The 19,888-nt window shown below is 59.3% G+C and overlaps 3 protein-coding genes across 5 annotated transcripts; all 3 read left to right on the top strand.

Moving 5' to 3' along the window:
- The first annotated feature begins 1,309 nt into the window (after positions 1-1,309).
- LOC121109657 (PHD finger protein 7-like) lies at positions 1,310-6,604 on the top strand. Of its 2 annotated transcripts, XM_040663530.1 has the most exons (9): positions 1,310-2,403; positions 2,719-2,810; positions 2,902-3,003; positions 3,260-3,384; positions 3,577-3,739; positions 3,831-3,937; positions 4,156-4,269; positions 4,421-4,539; positions 4,705-6,604. In XM_040663530.1, the coding sequence occupies exons 1-9, from the start codon at positions 2,358-2,360 to the stop codon at positions 5,346-5,348; spliced, it is 1,512 nt and encodes a 503-aa protein (XP_040519464.1). In that variant the 5' UTR covers positions 1,310-2,357; the 3' UTR covers positions 5,349-6,604. The 2 variants fall into 2 exon arrangements, with proteins under 2 accessions (XP_040519464.1, XP_040519455.1); XM_040663521.1 differs by having other exon boundaries at positions 1,310-2,810.
- Positions 6,605-8,366: 1,762 nt separating this feature from the next.
- Positions 8,367-12,472, top strand: LOC121110529 (PHD finger protein 7-like). Its single transcript, XM_040669295.1, has 10 exons — positions 8,367-9,460; positions 9,776-9,867; positions 9,959-10,060; positions 10,317-10,441; positions 10,634-10,796; positions 10,888-10,994; positions 11,213-11,326; positions 11,478-11,596; positions 11,764-11,931; positions 12,075-12,472. The coding sequence occupies exons 1-10, from the start codon at positions 9,415-9,417 to the stop codon at positions 12,470-12,472; spliced, it is 1,434 nt and encodes a 477-aa protein (XP_040525229.1). The 5' UTR covers positions 8,367-9,414.
- Positions 12,473-16,221: 3,749 nt separating this feature from the next.
- LOC121109676 (G2/M phase-specific E3 ubiquitin-protein ligase-like) lies at positions 16,222-18,929 on the top strand. 2 transcript variants are annotated; one of them, XM_040663604.1, is made up of 8 exons: positions 16,222-16,522; positions 16,838-16,929; positions 17,021-17,122; positions 17,367-17,491; positions 17,667-17,829; positions 17,921-18,027; positions 18,246-18,629; positions 18,795-18,929. In XM_040663604.1, the coding sequence occupies exons 1-7, from the start codon at positions 16,477-16,479 to the stop codon at positions 18,361-18,363; spliced, it is 753 nt and encodes a 250-aa protein (XP_040519538.1). In that variant the 5' UTR covers positions 16,222-16,476; the 3' UTR covers positions 18,364-18,629; positions 18,795-18,929. The 2 variants fall into 2 exon arrangements, with proteins under 2 accessions (XP_040519538.1, XP_040519530.1); XM_040663596.1 differs by having other exon boundaries at positions 16,222-16,929.
- The last annotated feature ends 959 nt before the right edge of the window (positions 18,930-19,888 follow it).

The following is a 19,888-nucleotide window of genomic DNA, read 5'->3' as shown; positions in this document are numbered from 1 at the left end:
ACAATCCTGCCAGGAGATTCCTGGCGCCTGTTGAGGATGACTTCCTGGTCCAGGTTTTAGATGGACCGAGCCGAGGTGAAGCCTTACCAGAGCCGGTGCTCGCCAATGCCGTGGAGAGCATGAGAGAAGTTAAGCTGGGAGGCAGCCTGGGCTGTAGTGATCATGCCGTGCAGGAGTCTGTGACCCTGAGGAATGCAGGCCTGGCAAAAAGCAGACCCTCGTGCTTACCATGTCCAGGCACATACAAGACCAAGAGGTGATCCGAGACAGCCAGCATGGCTTCACCAAGGGCAGATCTTGCCTGACCAATCAATCTGGCGGCCCTCTGTGATGGAGTGGTGGCACGGGTGGGTGGACGGGGGAAGGGAGACGGATGTCATCTCCCTGGCCTTCTGCAAAGCCTTTGACATGGTCCCTCACCACATCCTTCTCTCTAAATTGGAGAGGTGTGCGTTTGAAGGGTGGACCGTTTGATGGATTACAGAGGGGTTGGCTGATCGCAGCCAAAGGGTTGTGATCAATGGTTCTACGTGTGGGTGGAGGCCGGTCACGAGTGGTGTCCCCCAGGGCTCCGCCTTGGCATCGGTGCTCTTCAACACCTTTGTCAAGGACATAGATGACGGCATCGAGTGCCCTCTCAGCATGATTGCAGACGACACCAAGCTGAGCGGTGCAGTGTATGCACTGGAGGGAAGGGGAAGGCATCCAGAGGGACCTGGACAGGCCGCAGAAGTGGGCCCATGTGAACATAGCGAGGTTCAACAAGGCCATGTGCAAGGTGTTGTAGCTAGAGGGGGGGGGCAATCCCAGGTACTTACACTGACTGGGGGAAGAACCCCTTGAGAGCAGGCCTGCGGAGAAGGACATGGGGGTCCTGGTGTACGAGAAGCTGCTCATGAGGCAGCAGAGTGTGCTTGCCGCCCCAAAGGCCAGCTGTATCCTGGGCATCATTAAACGAGGGGTTGCTAGCAGGGAGAGGGAGGTGATGGTCAGAGGGCTGGAGCACCTCTCCTTCGAAGAAATACTGAGTGAACTGGGCTTGTTTAGCTTGGAGAAGGGAAGGCTCTGTGAGACCTCATTGTGGCCTTCCAGTACTTGAAGTGACGGAGGGGGAACGGCTGTTTCACATGGGTGGGTAGTGATAGGACAAGGGGGAATGGTTTTAAACTAAGATAGGGGAGGTTTAGGTTAGATATGAGGAGGAAGCTTTTCACTCGGAGGGTGGTGACGCGCTGGAACAGGCTGCCCAAGGAGGTTGTGGATGCCCCGTCCCTGGAAGCATTCAAGGCCAGGCTGGATGGGGCTTTGAGCAGCCCGGTCCGGGGGGAGGTGTCCCTGTCTATAGCAGGGGGCTTGGAACTAGGTGATCTGAAAGGTCCCTTCCAACCCAAACCGTTCTGTGACTCAGTGAAAAATGAAACAGTGCTCCGCTGTATTTTCCAGAGACGTGAACTTGCACAGCTTGGATGCGGTTGGTTCTTCAGAACCTGCCCTGCAAGTCTGGGAGGACATTCACGTCCTCACCAAGGACCTGGATGAAGGAACAAAGTGTGCCCCCGGCCTGTGTCTAGAAGAGGCGGACACCCCAGAAAGCAGTGCTGTGATTTAGAGACAGTTAGCCACAGTGAGAGCTGGACAGAGAGGAACCTGGTGGGGTTTTACAAGTGCGAGTGCAGGGCGGTACACCTGCGGGGGGAATAACCACACACGCCAGTCCCGGCAATGGGCTGACCTGCTGGAGAAGGGCTCTGCACAGAAGGACCTGGGTGTCCTGGGGGACGCCAGGCTGGCCCTTTTCGCCTTCTGGAGACGTTCCTTGTCAGCCGCCAAGGAGAGGTATCCTTCCAAGGGAGATCAGGTAGGTTACCCAGGCAGGTGGACAACCGTGGAGAAAGGTGTTGAGCAATCGAGGGAATTAGCTGTGCTGGATAAAGCGTTTGAAGAGAAATAGAAACATCAGCCTTTATCGTGCTTGCTTTTTTGTTTGTTTGTTTGTTTGTTTTTTAATGGAAACTTGGTTCTTTCTCGAGTGGTATGTAGTGTGAGTTAGCATCGTCTGAAATGATCGTGGCCAGAGTTCTGACAAAAAGAAGGGCAATCGACATAGCACGTTGGGAGGAAATTCTTTCAAAGGTTGCCCAGAGAAGGTGTGGAGGTCTTGCTTGGGAGCCAAGGGCCCACACCCACAGCCACCATGAGGCGGTGAGCGTGATGTCACAGTGGGTGTCAGAGTGCAGCCATTGTGACGCGTGAAGCTTGGAGTAGAGCACAGGCTGGCGGGCTCAGCGCAAGCGTCAGTGCGGCCTGGTGAGGCGTGGAGAGAGCAGGGTCTCTTGCAGTGCTCACCGTCGACGCAAATGATGTATGCTAGGAAGCGGAAGTTGTCTGACTCTCAGGAGCCAGGTGAGAGCACTGCGTCCCTGTGCACAGGTCCCGATGCTGGGCAGAGGGGTGCTGGGGCTCTGCCTGCGGCTGAGAGCCGAGAGGGGAGGAAGGGGCAGGCAGGAGCTCCCAGGCAGGCATGGGGCTGGGCCCCTCTGCTCCTTGGCAAGGGGGCCCAGCTTGGGCTGCGGCTGCCTTGGGCCTGCCGTGGCCCCTTCCCCTCCACCGCCTCCAGCCAGCATGGCAGGCACAGAGCAGGACCCTGGGGACAGCCCCCAGGGACACCTGGCCCCGCCAGCTGCTCACCGCTGCTCACATTTGCTCTCTCCTCTGCAGCGTGCGTGCTGTGTGGCCGGGGAGATGTTGACCGAAACATCTTTGGCCGCACATTTGACCAGATTTGGTTTTGGGTCCACGAGTTCTGCTTGGTGAGTTCCCTCAAGCGATCCTGACCGCTTCCTGCCGAGATGCTTCCCTCCTTCCTGTCCTCATGAGATGCTGCTCTTTTCTCTCCTTCAGCTTTTTGCCAACATCTCTTTTGATGAAAGCTCCACACAGGAGGGAACTGTGGGCATTGACTCAGCTGCCCTCACATGCAAAGTCAAGCAGGCAAACCAGAAGGTGAGGACGTGAGCGGAGCAGGCTGATTTGTGCCCCGAGAGGCTCATACCAGCTTAGCCTGGGCACAGAGGAAGCAATCGCAGCCCTGCCAACCACCTCCAGGACAAAGTCCTGCCATTGCAGATGTGCCCTGTCCACCAGGCAGCTTTGTAGAGTGTGACCCAGCAGTGCCCACACCTGCGCCCTGCCCAGAGGTGTGGGGCCGGAAATGGAGGCCCTGAGCCTGCTGCTGATGGGACTGTTCTGCTCTTTCCAGCAATGCTGTGTTTGCGGTGAGAGGGGGGCTGCCATCACATGTGCAGAGAGCGGCTGTGAGCGGAGCTTTCATCTGCCCTGTGCCAAGGATGGACAATGCGTCACCCAGTTCTTTGGTTGGCAAAGGTAAGGGCTGTCAGCAGCAGCCAAGACAGGGAGGAACCCAGAAGGTTACCTCCCAGCAGCCTGCCAGAGCCAGAGCCAGAGCCAGAGCCAGAGCCAGGGCCAGGGCCAGGGCCAGGGCCTGGGGCTCCCTCTTGGTCCACTGCCCTCCACCCATCACTTCTCACCATGCCTATCCCTTCCACCTTCCCCCAGGTCCTTCTGCTGGGAGCATCGCCCTCGACAGACCGCAGTGACAGCTCCAGCAAGAGGCACCACCTGCGTCTTGTGCCGGCAGACCGTGGGGAACGTTGCATCCTACCACACCCTGGTGTGCCCAGTGTGCAAACATGCCTGGTTCCACCGGGCCTGCGTCCAGGTAGGAGCCCTCCCCTCACCCTGCAGGCACGCTTGGTGCTCAGCAGCACCAGGCACTGCTCACGCTCACGCTGCTTGTGCTTCTCGTGCAGCAACAGGCCTTGAATGAAGGCATTGCGTGCTTCCGGTGCCCTGCCTGCCAAGACAACACTCTGTTCTGTATTGAAATGTCCATCCTAGGGATCCGAATCCCTGACAGGTTGGTGTCCTTCTGCTAAACCAGGCAGATGAGAAGGCGCAAGCGCTGGGCCTGCCCAGGGAGTGTCTGGGCAGGCCTGGCCCTTGGCTGTCACAGGAGCACGTGCCTCAGCTTCATGGAGAAGCTGGAAATGGGGGTGGGGTGGATGAGACGGGATAACCTTGGATCTCATCCCGGGGACACCGGGGGCTCATCACTTTCCCTCCCTTCTCTTGTAGAACACCAGAGCGGGAGGACAATCGTGCATCCGCAGTGGTTTTGCAGAGGCACGGGCACTGCGACGCCGTCATCTGCTTTTGCGCTGGAGGCAGGGATCAGGCAGAAGAAGAGGGGTGAGTTACCGCAGCAGCTCTCTGGCGCTCCGTGGGGGATCTCAGCCTCAGCACAGGCTGGGAGGTCAAGGACTGAGCACCAGAGATGTGCCAGGCGCTCCCTGCCTTGGCTCGCTTGGTCCTCACGGCCACAACCCCTTTGCTTCCCCAGGCCCTGGCAGCTGATCCCGTGCAGCTCCTGTGGAGCGCAGAGCACCCACCGAGAATGCTCCTACTCGAGCATCAGAACGAACAAGTGGGACTGCGACAGATGTGCTGGCCTGGGTACCGGTAAGAGGCGATGAGTCGCGTGGCACCGGGCTGGGGTCAGCCAAGACCTGGCAGCAAGCGCTCGCGGCAGCTTTCAAAGTCTCTCTCTGCCCTAGGAGGGATGGCAGCCTGTCCCTACCCGGGGCTACAGGTTCCTCCTGCTGACCTTCCCGCCTCCCCTTACAGCCTCCAGCACCATTGCGCAGCTCGCGGCCCTCAGCGCTGCCAGCCAGCAGGGCCTGGAGCCATCCCACAGCCCCCAGGAGCCCGAGGACAGCTGCTCCGGCCCCACCATCCAGCCAGCGTCGGGGCCATCCCACACTTCCCAGCTGCTGGAGCTCAGCTGCCAGACCAGTGTGCAGGGCACAGAACAAGGGACAACCTGCTCAGCTTTTCCTGACCATCAGGACGCACCTGAGCAGTGCCAAGCACCCTGTGGGAGCAGCCATACACCCACCCCCGGCACTGGAAGCAGCTCCCGCCCATCCACCGCACAGGGCACTTTGGGATCCTCCAGAGCAGCCACAGCGGCTGCGCGCAGGAGGCGTCCCAGGCAGCGGGGAACAAGCCGGACACGGAGCCGCTCCCCGCTGCAAGGTCGGGCCCCACCTTCCCAGAGCCGGACCAGAAGACCTCAGCGCAGCAGGCGAACACCATCTCCAGCTGCTCAGAAGAGAACTCGCAGCACCAGCAGACCGGCGACACGGAGGACCTTGAGGGCTTCCCTGCGTCCAGACAGCAGGGAATGGCCCAGGCAGCCAGGGGAGGCCCGCATGCAAAGCCGTTCCTCAGTGGCACGTCGAGTGCCACATGTCCACAGCCGGCACTGAGGAGGCTGCGGGAGCCAGTTCCAACAGTGGGGGCTATCCCAGGCATGAAGACCTCCTGGGTCTAACATGCAAGCCAACATCCCACCCCGCCAAGTCAGCCCGAAAAATGATGAGATGGATGCAGTTCCAACAGCGAGGGCTATCCAGGGCATGAAGACCTCCCGCATCCAACATCAAAGCCAGCAAGCATCCACCCCCCCCCAGCCAGCCCCCCAAAAGGTGGCATGAAAGCTGTTCCAACAGTGGCAGCTCTCCAGGCATGAAGTCACTCCTGGGTCCACCATCGATCCAACATCCGCCTCCCACTCCCCACAGTCAGACCAAAAATAGATAACACGGAAGCAGTTCCAACAGCACGGGCTACTCCGGGCATGAAGTCACTCCTGGATCCAACATGGGAGCCCACATCCACACTTCTGCCCCATTAGCCTGCAACAGCCGTGTGCCAGCACCATGTGCTGGCTCTAGTCCAAGCTATCCAACACAATAAACCCAACCATCCCACACACATTTCTGTGTCAGCTCCTCCTTCTCCGTTTGTCTATCCTGAGGTGGGCAGAACTGGGCGCTGGGATCATAGGGTTTTCTCCTCCTCAGCACCTTCCCAGTGGCTGTGCAAAGGCTGCTCGGCAGCTCGTGGACAGCCTGGAGAATTGGGCGCAGAGGAACTTGCCGAGGTTCAGCAAGGCTGAGTGCAGGGCCCTACACCTGGGGAGGAATAGGCGCACGCTTCTGTAGAGTTAGGAGCTGACCTGCTGGAGAGGAGCTCTCTGGAGAGGGACGTGGGTTCCCTGGTGGCCAGTGGGGTGGTCGGGAGCCATCAGAGTGCCCTTGTGGCCAAGAAGACCAATGGCAGCCCGAGGTGCATTCCAAAGAGCGTGGCCAGCCGGGCAAAAGACGTTCTCCTCTCCCTCTACTCTGCCCCGGTGCGGCCACATCTGGAGTCCTGTGTCCAGTTCTGGGCTCCACAGCTCAAGAAAGACAGGGAACTGCTGGAGAGTCCAGCAGTGGACTACAAAGACGATGAGGGGCCTGGAGGAGCATCTTCCTCGGCAGGAAAGGCTGATACACCTACTGCTGTTTAGCCTGGAGGGCACCTTCTCAATGCTTATCAGTACTGAAAGGGTGGCTGTCAAGAGGATGAGGCCAGACTTTATTCCCTGCTGCCCAGCAACAGCACCAAGGGGCGTTCGGCACTAACTCTTCCAGAGGAACGTGAAGAAAAGAACTTCTTTCCTGTGAGGGTGACCCAACACTGGGACAAGCTGTCCAGAGAGACTGTGGACTCTCCTTTTCTGGAGATATTCAAAAGACACCTGGATGCTTTTTAGTGCAGACTGCAGGAGCCCCTCCCCTGCAAGGACAGGCTGAGTGAGCTGGGGCTCTTCAGCCTGGACAAGAGAAGGCCCCGAGGAGACTGACGGTGGCCTTCCAGTACCTGAAGGGGGCCTACAGGAAAGCTGCGGGGGGGGGGAGGGGGGCGGAGCGGGGTCGGGACGGGACAGAAATGGGTTCAAACCAAGGAACGGTCCGGTAAAGGACAGCTAGTGGTCGGGGTCTACAGCAGGCCACCCGATCAGGGTGAGCCTGTTGACGAGGTCTTCTTGCTTCAGCTGCCAGAAGCGTCAAGCTTGCAGGCTCTTGTCCTGATGGGGGATTTCAACCACCCGGAAGTATATCTGCTGGGATAGCGGCACGGCAGGTGGCAGACAATCCTGCCAGGAGATTCCTGGCGCCTGTTGAGGATGACTTCCTGGTCCAGGTTTTAGATGGACCGAGCCGAGGTGAAGCCTTACCAGAGCCGGTGCTCGCCAATGCCGTGGAGAGCATGAGAGAAGTTAAGCTGGGAGGCAGCCTGGGCTGTAGTGATCATGCCGTGCAGGAGTCTGTGACCCTGAGGAATGCAGGCCTGGCAAAAAGCAGACCCTCGTGCTTACCATGTCCAGGCACATACGAGACCAAGAGGTGATCCGAGACAGCCAGCATGGCTTCACCAAGGGCAGATCTTGCCTGACCAATCAATCTGGCGGCCCTCTGTGATGGAGTGGTGGCACGGGTGGGTGGACGGGGGAAGGGAGACGGATGTCATCTCCCTGGCCTTCTGCAAAGCCTTTGACATGGTCCCTCACCACATCCTTCTCTCTAAATTGGAGAGGTGTGCGTTTGAAGGGTGGACCGTTTGATGGATTACAGAGGGGTTGGCTGATCGCAGCCAAAGGGTTGTGATCAACGGTTCTACGTGTGGGTGGAGGCCGGTCACGAGTGGTGTCCCCCAGGGCTCCGCCTTGGCATCGGTGCTCTTCAACACCTTTGTCAAGGACATAGATGACGGCATCGAGTGCCCTCTCAGCATGATTGCAGACGACACCAAGCTGAGCGGTGCAGTGTATGCACTGGAGGGAAGGGGAAGGCATCCAGAGGGGCCTGGACAGGCCGCAGAAGTGGGCCCATGTGAACATAGCGAGGTTCAACAAGGCCATGTGCAAGGTGTTGTAGCTAGAGGGGGGGGGCAATCCCAGGTACTTACACTGACTGGGGGAAGAACCCCTTGAGAGCAGGCCTGCGGAGAAGGACGTGGGGGTCCTGGTGTACGAGAAGCTGCTCATGAGGCAGCAGAGTGTGCTTGCCGCCCCAAAGGCCAGCTGTATCCTGGGCATCATTAAACGAGGGGTTGCTAGCAGGGAGAGGGAGGTGATGGTCAGAGGGCTGGAGCACCTCTCCTTCGAAGAAATACTGAGTGAACTGGGCTTGTTTAGCTTGGAGAAGGGAAGGCTCTGTGAGACCTCATTGTGGCCTTCCAGTACTTGAAGTGACGGAGGGGGAACGGCTGTTTCACATGGGTGGGTAGTGATAGGACAAGGGGGAATGGTTTTAAACTAAGATAGGGGAGGTTTAGGTTAGATATGAGGAGGAAGCTTTTCACTCGGAGGGTGGTGACGCGCTGGAACAGGCTGCCCAAGGAGGTTGTGGATGCCCCGTCCCTGGAAGCATTCAAGGCCAGGCTGGATGGGGCTTTGAGCAGCCCGGTCCGGGGGGAGGTGTCCCTGTCTATAGCAGGGGGCTTGGAACTAGGTGATCTGAAAGGTCCCTTCCAACCCAAACCGTTCTGTGACTCAGTGAAAAATGAAACAGTGCTCCGCTGTATTTTCCAGAGACGTGAACTTGCACAGCTTGGATGCGGTTGGTTCTTCAGAACCTGCCCTGCAAGTCTGGGAGGACATTCACGTCCTCACCAAGGACCTGGATGAAGGAACAAAGTGTGCCCCCGGCCTGTGTCTAGAAGAGGCGGACACCCCAGAAAGCAGTGCTGTGATTTAGAGACAGTTAGCCACAGTGAGAGCTGGACAGAGAGGAACCTGGTGGGGTTTTACAAGTGCGAGTGCAGGGCGGTACACCTGCGGGGGGAATAACCACACACGCCAGTCCCGGCAATGGGCTGACCTGCTGGAGAAGGGCTCTGCACAGAAGGACCTGGGTGTCCTGGGGGACGCCAGGCTGGCCCTTTTCGCCTTCTGGAGACGTTCCTTGTCAGCCGCCAAGGAGAGGTATCCTTCCAAGGGAGATCAGGTAGGTTACCCAGGCAGGTGGACAACCGTGGAGAAAGGTGTTGAGCAATCGAGGGAATTAGCTGTGCTGGATAAAGCGTTTGAAGAGAAATAGAAACATCAGCCTTTATCGTGCTTGCTTTTTTGTTTGTTTGTTTGTTTGTTTTTTAATGGAAACTTGGTTCTTTCTCGAGTGGTATGTAGTGTGAGTTAGCATCGTCTGAAATGATCGTGGCCAGAGTTCTGACAAAAAGAAGGGCAATCGACATAGCACGTTGGGAGGAAATTCTTTCAAAGGTTGCCCAGAGAAGGTGTGGAGGTCTTGCTTGGGAGCCAAGGGCCCACACCCACAGCCACCATGAGGCGGTGAGCGTGATGTCACAGTGGGTGTCAGAGTGCAGCCATTGTGACGCGTGAAGCTTGGAGTAGAGCACAGGCTGGCGGGCTCAGCGCAAGCGTCAGTGCGGCCTGGTGAGGCGTGGAGAGAGCAGGGTCTCTTGCAGTGCTCACCGTCGACGCAAATGATGTATGCTAGGAAGCGGAAGTTGTCTGACTCTCAGGAGCCAGGTGAGAGCACTGCGTCCCTGTGCACAGGTCCCGATGCTGGGCAGAGGGGTGCTGGGGCTCTGCCTGCGGCTGAGAGCCGAGAGGGGAGGAAGGGGCAGGCAGGAGCTCCCAGGCAGGCATGGGGCTGGGCCCCTCTGCTCCTTGGCAAGGGGGCCCAGCTTGGGCTGCGGCTGCCTTGGGCCTGCCGTGGCCCCTTCCCCTCCACCGCCTCCAGCCAGCATGGCAGGCACAGAGCAGGACCCTGGGGACAGCCCCCAGGGACACCTGGCCCCGCCAGCTGCTCACCGCTGCTCACATTTGCTCTCTCCTCTGCAGCGTGCGTGCTGTGTGGCCGGGGAGATGTTGACCGAAACATCTTTGGCCGCACATTTGACCAGATTTGGTTTTGGGTCCACGAGTTCTGCTTGGTGAGTTCCCTCAAGCGATCCTGACCGCTTCCTGCCGAGATGCTTCCCTCCTTCCTGTCCTCATGAGATGCTGCTCTTTTCTCTCCTTCAGCTTTTTGCCAACATCTCTTTTGATGAAAGCTCCACACAGGAGGGAACTGTGGGCATTGACTCAGCTGCCCTCACATGCAAAGTCAAGCAGGCAAACCAGAAGGTGAGGACGTGAGCGGAGCAGGCTGATTTGTGCCCCGAGAGGCTCATACCAGCTTAGCCTGGGCACAGAGGAAGCAATCGCAGCCCTGCCAACCACCTCCAGGACAAAGTCCTGCCATTGCAGATGTGCCCTGTCCACCAGGCAGCTTTGTAGAGTGTGACCCAGCAGTGCCCACACCTGCGCCCTGCCCAGAGGTGTGGGGCCGGAAATGGAGGCCCTGAGCCTGCTGCTGATGGGACTGTTCTGCTCTTTCCAGCAATGCTGTGTTTGCGGTGAGAGGGGGGCTGCCATCACATGTGCAGAGAGCGGCTGTGAGCGGAGCTTTCATCTGCCCTGTGCCAAGGATGGACAATGCGTCACCCAGTTCTTTGGTTGGCAAAGGTAAGGGCTGTCAGCAGCAGCCAAGACAGGGAGGAACCCAGAAGGTTACCTCCCAGCAGCCTGCCAGAGCCAGAGCCAGAGCCAGAGCCAGAGCCAGAGCCAGGGCCAGGGCCAGGGCCTGGGGCTCCCTCTTGGTCCACTGCCCTCCACCCATCACTTCTCACCATGCCTATCCCTTCCACCTTCCCCCAGGTCCTTCTGCTGGGAGCATCGCCCTCGACAGACCGCAGTGACAGCTCCAGCAAGAGGCACCACCTGCGTCTTGTGCCGGCAGACCGTGGGGAACGTTGCATCCTACCACACCCTGGTGTGCCCAGTGTGCAAACATGCCTGGTTCCACCGGGCCTGCGTCCAGGTAGGAGCCCTCCCCTCACCCTGCAGGCACGCTTGGTGCTCAGCAGCACCAGGCACTGCTCACGCTCACGCTGCTTGTGCTTCTCGTGCAGCAACAGGCCTTGAATGAAGGCATTGCGTGCTTCCGGTGCCCTGCCTGCCAAGACAACACTCTGTTCTGTATTGAAATGTCCATCCTAGGGATCCGAATCCCTGACAGGTTGGTGTCCTTCTGCTAAACCAGGCAGATGAGAAGGCGCAAGCGCTGGGCCTGCCCAGGGAGTGTCTGGGCAGGCCTGGCCCTTGGCTGTCACAGGAGCACGTGCCTCAGCTTCATGGAGAAGCTGGAAATGGGGGTGGGGTGGATGAGACGGGATAACCTTGGATCTCATCCCGGGGACACCGGGGGCTCATCACTTTCCCTCCCTTCTCTTGTAGAACACCAGAGCGGGAGGACAATCGTGCATCCGCAGTGGTTTTGCAGAGGCACGGGCACTGCGACGCCGTCATCTGCTTTTGCGCTGGAGGCAGGGATCAGGCAGAAGAAGAGGGGTGAGTTACCGCAGCAGCTCTCTGGCGCTCCGTGGGGGATCTCAGCCTCAGCACAGTCTGGGAGGTCAAGGACTGAGCACCAGAGATGTGCCGGGCGCTCCCTGCCTTGGCTCGCTTGGTCCTCACGGCCACAACCCCTTTTCTTCCCCAGGCCCTGGCAGCTGATCCCGTGCAGCTCCTGTGGAGCGCAGAGCACCCACCGAGAATGCTCCTACTCGAGCATCAGAACGAACAAGTGGGACTGCGACAGATGTGCTGGCCTGGGTACCGGTAAGAGGCGATGAGTCGCGTGGCACCGGGCTGGGGTCAGCCAAGACCTGGCAGCAAGCGCTCGCGGCAGCTTTCAAAGAGTCTCTCTCTGCCCCAGGAGGGATGGCAGCCTGTCCCTACCCGGGGCTACAGGTTCATCCTGCTGACCTTCCCGCCTCCCCTTACAGCCTCCAGCACCTTTGCGCAGCTCGCTGCCCTCAGCGCTGCCAGCCAGCAGGGCCTGGAGCCATCCCACAGCCCCCAGGAGCCCGAGGACAGCTGCTCCGGCCCCACCATCCAGCCAGCGTCGGGGCCATCCCACACTTCCCAGCTGCTGGAGCTCAGCTGCCAGACCAGTGTGCAGGGCACAGAACAAGGGACAACCTGCTCAGCTTTTCCTGACCATCAGGACGCACCTGAGCAGTGCCAAGCACGCTGTGGGAGCAGCCATACACCCACCCCCGGCACTGGAAGCAGCTCCCGCCCATCCACCGCACAGGGCACTTTGGGATCCTCCAGAGCAGCCACAGCGGCTGCGCGCAGGAGGCGTCCCAGGCAGCGGGGAACAAGCCGGACACGGAGCCGCTCCCCGCTGCAAGGTCGGGCCCCACCTTCCCAGAGCCGGACCAGAAGACCTCAGCGCAGCAGGCGAACACCATCTCCAGCTGCTCAGAAGAGAACTCGCAGCACCAGCAGACCGGCGACACGGAGGACCTTGAGGGCTTCCCTGCGTCCAGACAGCAGGGAATGGCCCAGGCAGCCAGGGGAGGCCCGCATGCAAAGCCGTTCCTCAGTGGCACGTCGAGTGCCACATGTCCACAGCCGGCACTGAGGAGGCTGCGGGAGCCAGTTCCAACAGTGGGGGCTGCCCCAGGCATGAAGACCTCCTGGGTCTAACATGCAAGCCAACATCCCACCCCGCCAAGTCAGCCCGAAAAATGATGAGATGGATGCAGTTCCAACAGCGAGGGCTATCCAGGGCATGAAGACCTCCCGCATCCAACATCAAAGCCAGCAAGCATCCACCCCCCCCCAGCCAGCCCCCCAAAAGGTGGCATGAAAGCTGTTCCAACAGTGGCAGCTCTCCAGGCATGAAGTCACTCCTGGGTCCACCATCGATCCAACATCCGCCTCCCACTCCCCACAGTCAGACCAAAAATAGATAACACGGAAGCAGTTCCAACAGCACGGGCTACTCCGGGCATGAAGTCACTCCTGGATCCAACATGGGAGCCCACATCCACACTTCTGCCCCATTAGCCTGCAACAGCCGTGTGCCAGCACCATGTGCTGGCTCTAGTCCAAGCTATCCAACACAATAAACCCAACCATCCCACACACATTTCTGTGTCAGCTCCTCCTTCTCCGTTTGTCTATCCTGAGGTGGGCAGAACTGGGCGCTGGGATCATAGGGTTTTCTCCTCCTCAGCACCTTCCCAGTGGCTGTGCAAAGGCTGCTCGGCAGCTCGTGGACAGCCTGGAGAATTGGGCGCAGAGGAACTTGCCGAGGTTCAGCAAGGCTGAGTGCAGGGCCCTACACCTGGGGAGGAATAGGCGCACGCTTCTGTAGAGTTAGGAGCTGACCTGCTGGAGAGGAGCTCTCTGGAGAGGGACGTGGGTTCCCTGGTGGCCAGTGGGGTGGTCGGGAGCCATCAGAGTGCCCTTGTGGCCAAGAAGACCAATGGCAGCCCGAGGTGCATTCCAAAGAGCGTGGCCAGCCGGGCAAAAGACGTTCTCCTCTCCCTCTACTCTGCCCCGGTGCGGCCACATCTGGAGTCCTGTGTCCAGTTCTGGGCTCCACAGCTCAAGAAAGACAGGGAACTGCTGGAGAGTCCAGCAGTGGACTACAAAGACGATGAGGGGCCTGGAGGAGCATCTTCCTCGGCAGGAAAGGCTGATACACCTACTGCTGTTTAGCCTGGAGGGCACCTTCTCAATGCTTATCAGTACTGAAAGGGTGGCTGTCAAGAGGATGAGGCCAGACTTTATTCCCTGCTGCCCAGCAACAGCACCAAGGGGCGTTAGGCACTAACTCTTCCAGAGGAACGTGAAAAAAAGAACTTCTTTCCTGTGAGGGTGACCCAACACTGGGACAAGCTGTCCAGAGAGACTGTGGACTCTCCTTTTCTGGAGATATTCAAAAGACACCTGGATGCTTTTTAGTGCAGACTGCAGGAGCCCCTCCCCTGCAAGGACAGGCTGAGTGAGCTGGGGCTCTTCAGCCTGGACAAGAGAAGGCCCCGAGGAGACTGACGGTGGCCTTCCAGTACCTGAAGGGGGCCTACAGGAAAGCTGCGGGGGGGGGGGGAGGGGGGCGGAGCGGGGTCGGGACGGGACAGAAATGGGTTCAAACCAAGGAACGGTCCGGTAAAGGACAGCTAGTGGTCGGGGTCTACAGCAGGCCACCCGATCAGGGAGAGCCTGTTGACGAGGTCTTCTTGCTTCAGCTGCCAGAAGCGTCAAGCTTGCAGGCTCTTGTCCTGATGGGGGATTTCAACCACCCGGAAGTATATCTGCTGGGATAGCGGCACGGCAGGTGGCAGACAATCCTGCCAGGAGATTCCTGGCGCCTGTTGAGGATGACTTCCTGGTCCAGGTTTTAGATGGACCGAGCCGAGGTGAAGCCTTACCAGAGCCGGTGCTCGCCAATGCCGTGGAGAGCATGAGAGAAGTTAAGCTGGGAGGCAGCCTGGGCTGTAGTGATCATGCCGTGCAGGAGTCTGTGACCCTGAGGAATGCAGGCCTGGCAAAAAGCAGACCCTCGTGCTTACCATGTCCAGGCACATACGAGACCAAGAGGTGATCCGAGACAGCCAGCATGGCTTCACCAAGGGCAGATCTTGCCTGACCAATCAATCTGGCGGCCCTCTGTGATGGAGTGGTGGCACGGGTGGGTGGACGGGGGAAGGGAGACGGATGTCATCTCCCTGGCCTTCTGCAAAGCCTTTGACATGGTCCCTCACCACATCCTTCTCTCTAAATTGGAGAGGTGTGCGTTTGAAGGGTGGACCGTTTGATGGATTACAGAGGGGTTGGCTGATCGCAGCCAAAGGGTTGTGATCAACGGTTCTACGTGTGGGTGGAGGCCGGTCACGAGTGGTGTCCCCCAGGGCTCTGCCTTGGCATCGGTGCTCTTCAACACCTTTGTCAAGGACATAGATGACGGCATCGAGTGCCCTCTCAGCATGATTGCAGACGACACCAAGCTGAGCGGTGCAGTGGATGCACTGGAGGGAAGGGGAAGGCATCCAGAGGGGCCTGGACAGGCCGCAGAAGTGGGCCCATGTGAACATAACGAGGTTCAACAAGGCCATGTGCAAGGTGTTGTAGCTAGAGGGGGGGGGCAATCCCAGGTACTTACACTGACTGGGGGAAGAACCCCTTGAGAGCAGGCCTGCGGAGAAGGACGTGGGGGTCCTGGTGTACGAGAAGCTGCTCATGAGGCAGCAGAGTGTGCTTGCCGCCCCAAAGGCCAGCTGTATCCTGGGCATCATTAAACGAGGGGTTGCTAGCAGGGAGAGGGAGGTGATGGTCAGAGGGCTGGAGCACCTCTCCTTCGAAGAAATACTGAGTGAACTGGGCTTGTTTAGCTTGGAGAAGGGAAGGCTCTGTGAGACCTCATTGTGGCCTTCCAGTACTTGAAGTGACGGAGGGGGAACGGCTGTTTCACATGGGTGGGTAGTGATAGGACAAGGGGGAATGGTTTTAAACTAAGATAGGGGAGGTTTAGGTTAGATATGAGGAGGAAGCTTTTCACTCGGAGGGTGGTGACGCGCTGGAACAGGCTGCCCAAGGAGGTTGTGGATGCCCCGTCCCTGGAAGCATTCAAGGCCAGGCTGGATGGGGCTTTGAGCAGCCCGGTCCGGGGGGAGGTGTCCCTGTCTATAGCAGGGGGCTTGGAACTAGGTGATCTGAAAGGTCCCTTCCAACCCAAACCGTTCTGTGACTCAGTGAAAAATGAAACAGTGCTCCGCTGTATTTTCCAGAGACGTGAACTTGCACAGCTTGGATGCGGTTGGTTCTTCAGAACCTGCCCTGCAAGTCTGGGAGGACATTCACGTCCTCACCAAGGACCTGGATGAAGGAACAAAGTGTGCCCCCGGCCTGTGTCTAGAAGAGGCGGACACCCCAGAAAGCAGAGCTGTGATTTAGAGACAGTTAGCCACAGTGAGAGCTGGACAGAGAGGAACCTGGTGGGGTTTTACAAGTGCGAGTGCAGGGCGGTACACCTGCGGGGGGAATAACCACACAGGCTAGTCCCAGCAACGGGCTCACCTGCTGGAGAAGAGCTCTGCACAGAAGGACCTGGGTGTCCTGCGGGACGCCAGGCTGGCCCTTTTCGCCTTCTGGAGGTGATCCTTGTCAGCCGCCAAGGAGAGGTATCCTTCCAAGGGAGATCAGGTAAGTTACCCAGGCAGGTGGACAACCGTGGAGAAAGGTGTTGAGCAATCGAGGGAATTAGCTGTGCTGGATAAAGCGTTTGAAGAGAAATAGAAACATCAGCCTTTATCTTGCTTGCTTTTTTTTTTTTCTTTTTTTTTCTTTTTTAATGGAAACTTGGTTCTTTCTCGAGTGGTATGTAGTGTGAGTTAGCACCGTCTGAAATGATCGTGGCCAGAGTTCTGACAAAAAGAAGGGCAAATCGACATAGCACGTTGGGAGGAAATTCTTTCAAAGGTTGCCCAGAGAAGGTGTGGAGGTCTTGCTTGGGAGCCAAGGGCCCACGCCCACAGCCACCATGAGGCGGTGAGCGTGATGTCACAGTGGGTGTCAGAGTGCAGCCATTGTGACGCGTGAAGCTTGGAGTAGAGCACAGGCTGGCGGGCTCAGCGCAAGCGTCAGTGCGGCCTGGTGAGGCGTGGAGAGAGCAGGGTCTCTTGCAGTGCTCACCGTCGACGCAAATGATGTATGCTAGGAAGCGGAAGTTGTCTGACTCTCAGGAGCCAGGTGAGAGCACTGCGTCCCTGTGCACAGGTCCCGATGCTGGGCAGAGGGGTGCTGGGGCTCTGCCTGCGGCTGAGAGCCGAGAGGGGAGGAAGGGGCAGGCAGGAGCTCCCAGGCAGGCATGGGGCTGGGCCCCTCTGCTCCTTGGCAAGGGGGCCCAGCTTGGGCTGCGGCTGCCTTGGGCCTGCCATGGCCCCTTCCCCTCCACCGCCTCCAGCCAGCATGGCAGGCACAGAGCAGGACCCTGGGGACAGCCCCCAGGGACACCTGGCCCCGCCAGCTGCTCACCGCTGCTCACATTTGCTCTCTCCTCTGCAGCGTGCGTGCTGTGTGGCCGGGGAGATGTTGACCGAAACATCTTTGGCCGCACATTTGACCAGATTTGGTTTTGGGTCCACGAGTTCTGCTTGGTGAGTTCCCTCAAGCGATCCTGACCGCTTCCTGCCGGGATGCTTCCCTCCTTCCTGTCCTCATGAGATGCTGCTCTTTTCTCTCCTTCAGCTTTTTGCCAACATCTCTTTTGATGAAAGCTCCACACAGGAGGGAACTGTGGGCATTGACCCAGCTGCCCTCACACGCAAAGTCAAGCAGGCAAACCAGAAGGTGAGGACCTGAGCGGAGCAGGCTGATTTGTGCCCCGAGAGGCTCACACCAGCTTAGCCTGGGCACAGAGGAAGCAAGCGCAGCCCTGCCAGCCGCCTCCAGGACAAAGTCCTGCCATTGCAGATGTGCCCTGTCACCAGGCAGCTTTGTAGAGTGTGCCCACATCCTGCGCCCTGCCCAGAGGTGTGGGCCAGAAATGGAGGCCCTGAGCCTGCTGCTGATGGGGCTGTTCTGCTCTTTCCAGCAATGCTGTGTTTGCGGCGAGAGGGGGGCTGCCATCACATGCGCACAGGGCGGCTGTGAGCGCAGCTTTCATCTGCCCTGTGCCAAGGACGGACAATGCGTCACCCAGTTCTTTCGAGAGCACAGGTAAGGGCAGTCAGCAGCAGCCAAGCCGCCAAGCCAGGGGGGTGGGGGTCCTGCAGCGACAGCTCCCAGCAGCCTGCCAGAGCCAGAGCCGGAGCCAGGGCCTGGGGCTCCTCCCTGGTCCTCTGCCCTCCACCCATCGCTTCTCACCGTGCCCATCCCTTCCACCTTCCCCCAGGTCCTTCTGCTGGGAGCACCGCCCTCGACAGACCGCAGTGACAGCTCCAGCAAGAGGCACCACCTGTGTCATCTGCCGGCAGACCGTGGGGAACGTTGCATCCTACCACACCCTGGTGTGCCCAGCGTGCAAACATGCCTGGTTCCACCGGGCCTGCGTCCAGGTAGGAGCCCTCCCCTCACCCTGCAGGCACGCTTGGTGCTCAGCAGCACCAGGCACTGCACACGCTCACGCTGCTTGTGCTTCTCGTGCAGCAAAAGGCCTTGAATGAAGGCATTGCATGCTTCCGGTGCCCTGCCTGCCAAGACGGCGCTCAGTACCGTATTGAAATGTCCATCCTAGGGATCCGAATCCCGGACAGGTTGGTGTCCTTCTGCTAAAGCAGGCGGATGAGAAGGCGCGAGCACTGGGCCTGCCCAGGGAGTGTCTGGGCAGGCCTGGCCCTTGGCTGTCACAGGAGCACGTGCCTCAGCTTCATGGAGAAGCTGGAAATGGGGGTGGGGTGGATGAGATGGGATAACCTTGGATCTCATCCCGGGGACACCGGGGGCTCATCACTTTCCCTCCCTTCTCTTGTAGAAGACCAGAGCGGGAGGACAATCGTGCATCCACAGCGGTTCTACAGAGGCACGGGCACTGCGACGCCGTCATCTGCTTTTGCGCTGGAGGCAGGGATCAGGCAGAAGAAGAGGGGTGAGTTACCGCAGCAGCTCTCTGGCGCTCCGTGGGGGATCTCAGCCTCAGCACAGGCTGGGAGGTCAAGGACTGAGCACGAGAGATGTGCCGGGCGCTCCCTGCCTTGGCTCACTTGTTCCTCACGGCCACAACCCCTTTTCTTCCCCAGGCCCTGGCAGCTGGTCCCGTGCAGCTCCTGTGGAGCGCAGAGCACCCACCGAGAATGCTCCTACTCGAGCATCAGAATGAACAAGTGGGACTGCGACAGATGTGCTGGCCTGGGTACCGGTAAGAGGCAAAGAGTCGCGTGGCTCCGGGCTGGGGTCGGGCAAGGCCTGGCAGCAAGTGCTCGCGGCAGCTTTCAAAGAGTCTCTCTGCCCCAGGAGGGATGGCAGCCTGTCCCTACCCGGGGCTACAGGTTCATCCTGCTGACCTTCCCGCCTCCCCTTACAGCCTCCAGCACCATCGCGCAGCTCGCTGCCCTCAGCGCTGCCAGCCAGCAGGGCCTGGAGCCATCCCACAGCCCCCAGGAGCCTGAGGACAGCTGCTCCGGCCCCACCATCCAGCCAGCGTCGGGGCCATCCCACACTTCCCAGCTGCTGGAGCTCAGCTGCCAGACCAGCGTGCTGGGCATAGAACATGGGACAACCTGCTCAGCTTTTCCTGACCATCAGGACGCACCTGAGCAGTGCCAAGCACGCTGTGGGAGCAACCATACAGCCACCCCCAGCACTGGAAGCAGCTCCCGCCCATCCACCGCACAGGGCACTTTGGGATCCTCCAGAGCAGCCACAGCGGCTGCGCGCAGGAGGCGTCCCAGGCAGCGCGGAACAAGCCGGACACGGAGCCGCTCCCCGCTGCAAGGTCGGGCCCCACCTTCCCAGAGCCGGACCAGAAGACCTCAGCGCAGCAGGCGAACACCATCTCCAGCTGCTCAGAAGAGAACTCGCAGCACCAGCAGACCGGCGACGCGGAGGACCTTGAGGGCTTCCCTGCGTCCAGACAGCAGGGAATGGCCCAGGCAGTTAGGGGAGGCCCGCATGCGAAGCCATTCCTCAGTGGCACGTCGAGTGCCACATGTCCACAGCCGGCACTGAGGAGGCTGCGGGAGCCAGTTCCAACAGTGGGGGGCTGCCCCAGGCATGAAGACCTCCTGGGTCGAACATGCAAGCCAACATTCCACCCCCCCAAGTCAGCCCGAAAAAATGATGAGAGGGAAGCAGTTCCAACAGCGAGGGCTATCCAGGGCATGAAGACCTCCTGCATCCAACATCAAAGCCAGCATCCACCCCCCCCAGCCAGCCCCCCAAAAGGTGGCATGAAAGCTGTTCCAACAGTGGCGGCTCTCCAGGCATGAAGTCACTCCTGGGTCCACCATCGATCCAACATCCACCGCCCACTCCCCACAGTCGGACCAAAAATAGATAACACGGAAGCAGTTCCAACAGCACGGGCTACTCCGGGCATGAAGTCACTCCTGGATCCAACGTCGGAGCCCTCATCCACGCTTCTGCCCCATTAGCCTGCAACAGCCGTGTGCCAGCACC

The sequence above is a fragment of the Gallus gallus genome, chromosome 1 (genome assembly GCF_016699485.2).
Source record: "Gallus gallus isolate bGalGal1 chromosome 1, bGalGal1.mat.broiler.GRCg7b, whole genome shotgun sequence".
NCBI lineage: Eukaryota > Metazoa > Chordata > Aves > Galliformes > Phasianidae > Gallus > Gallus gallus.
This window is presented reverse-complemented; position numbering and strand designations above follow the sequence as displayed.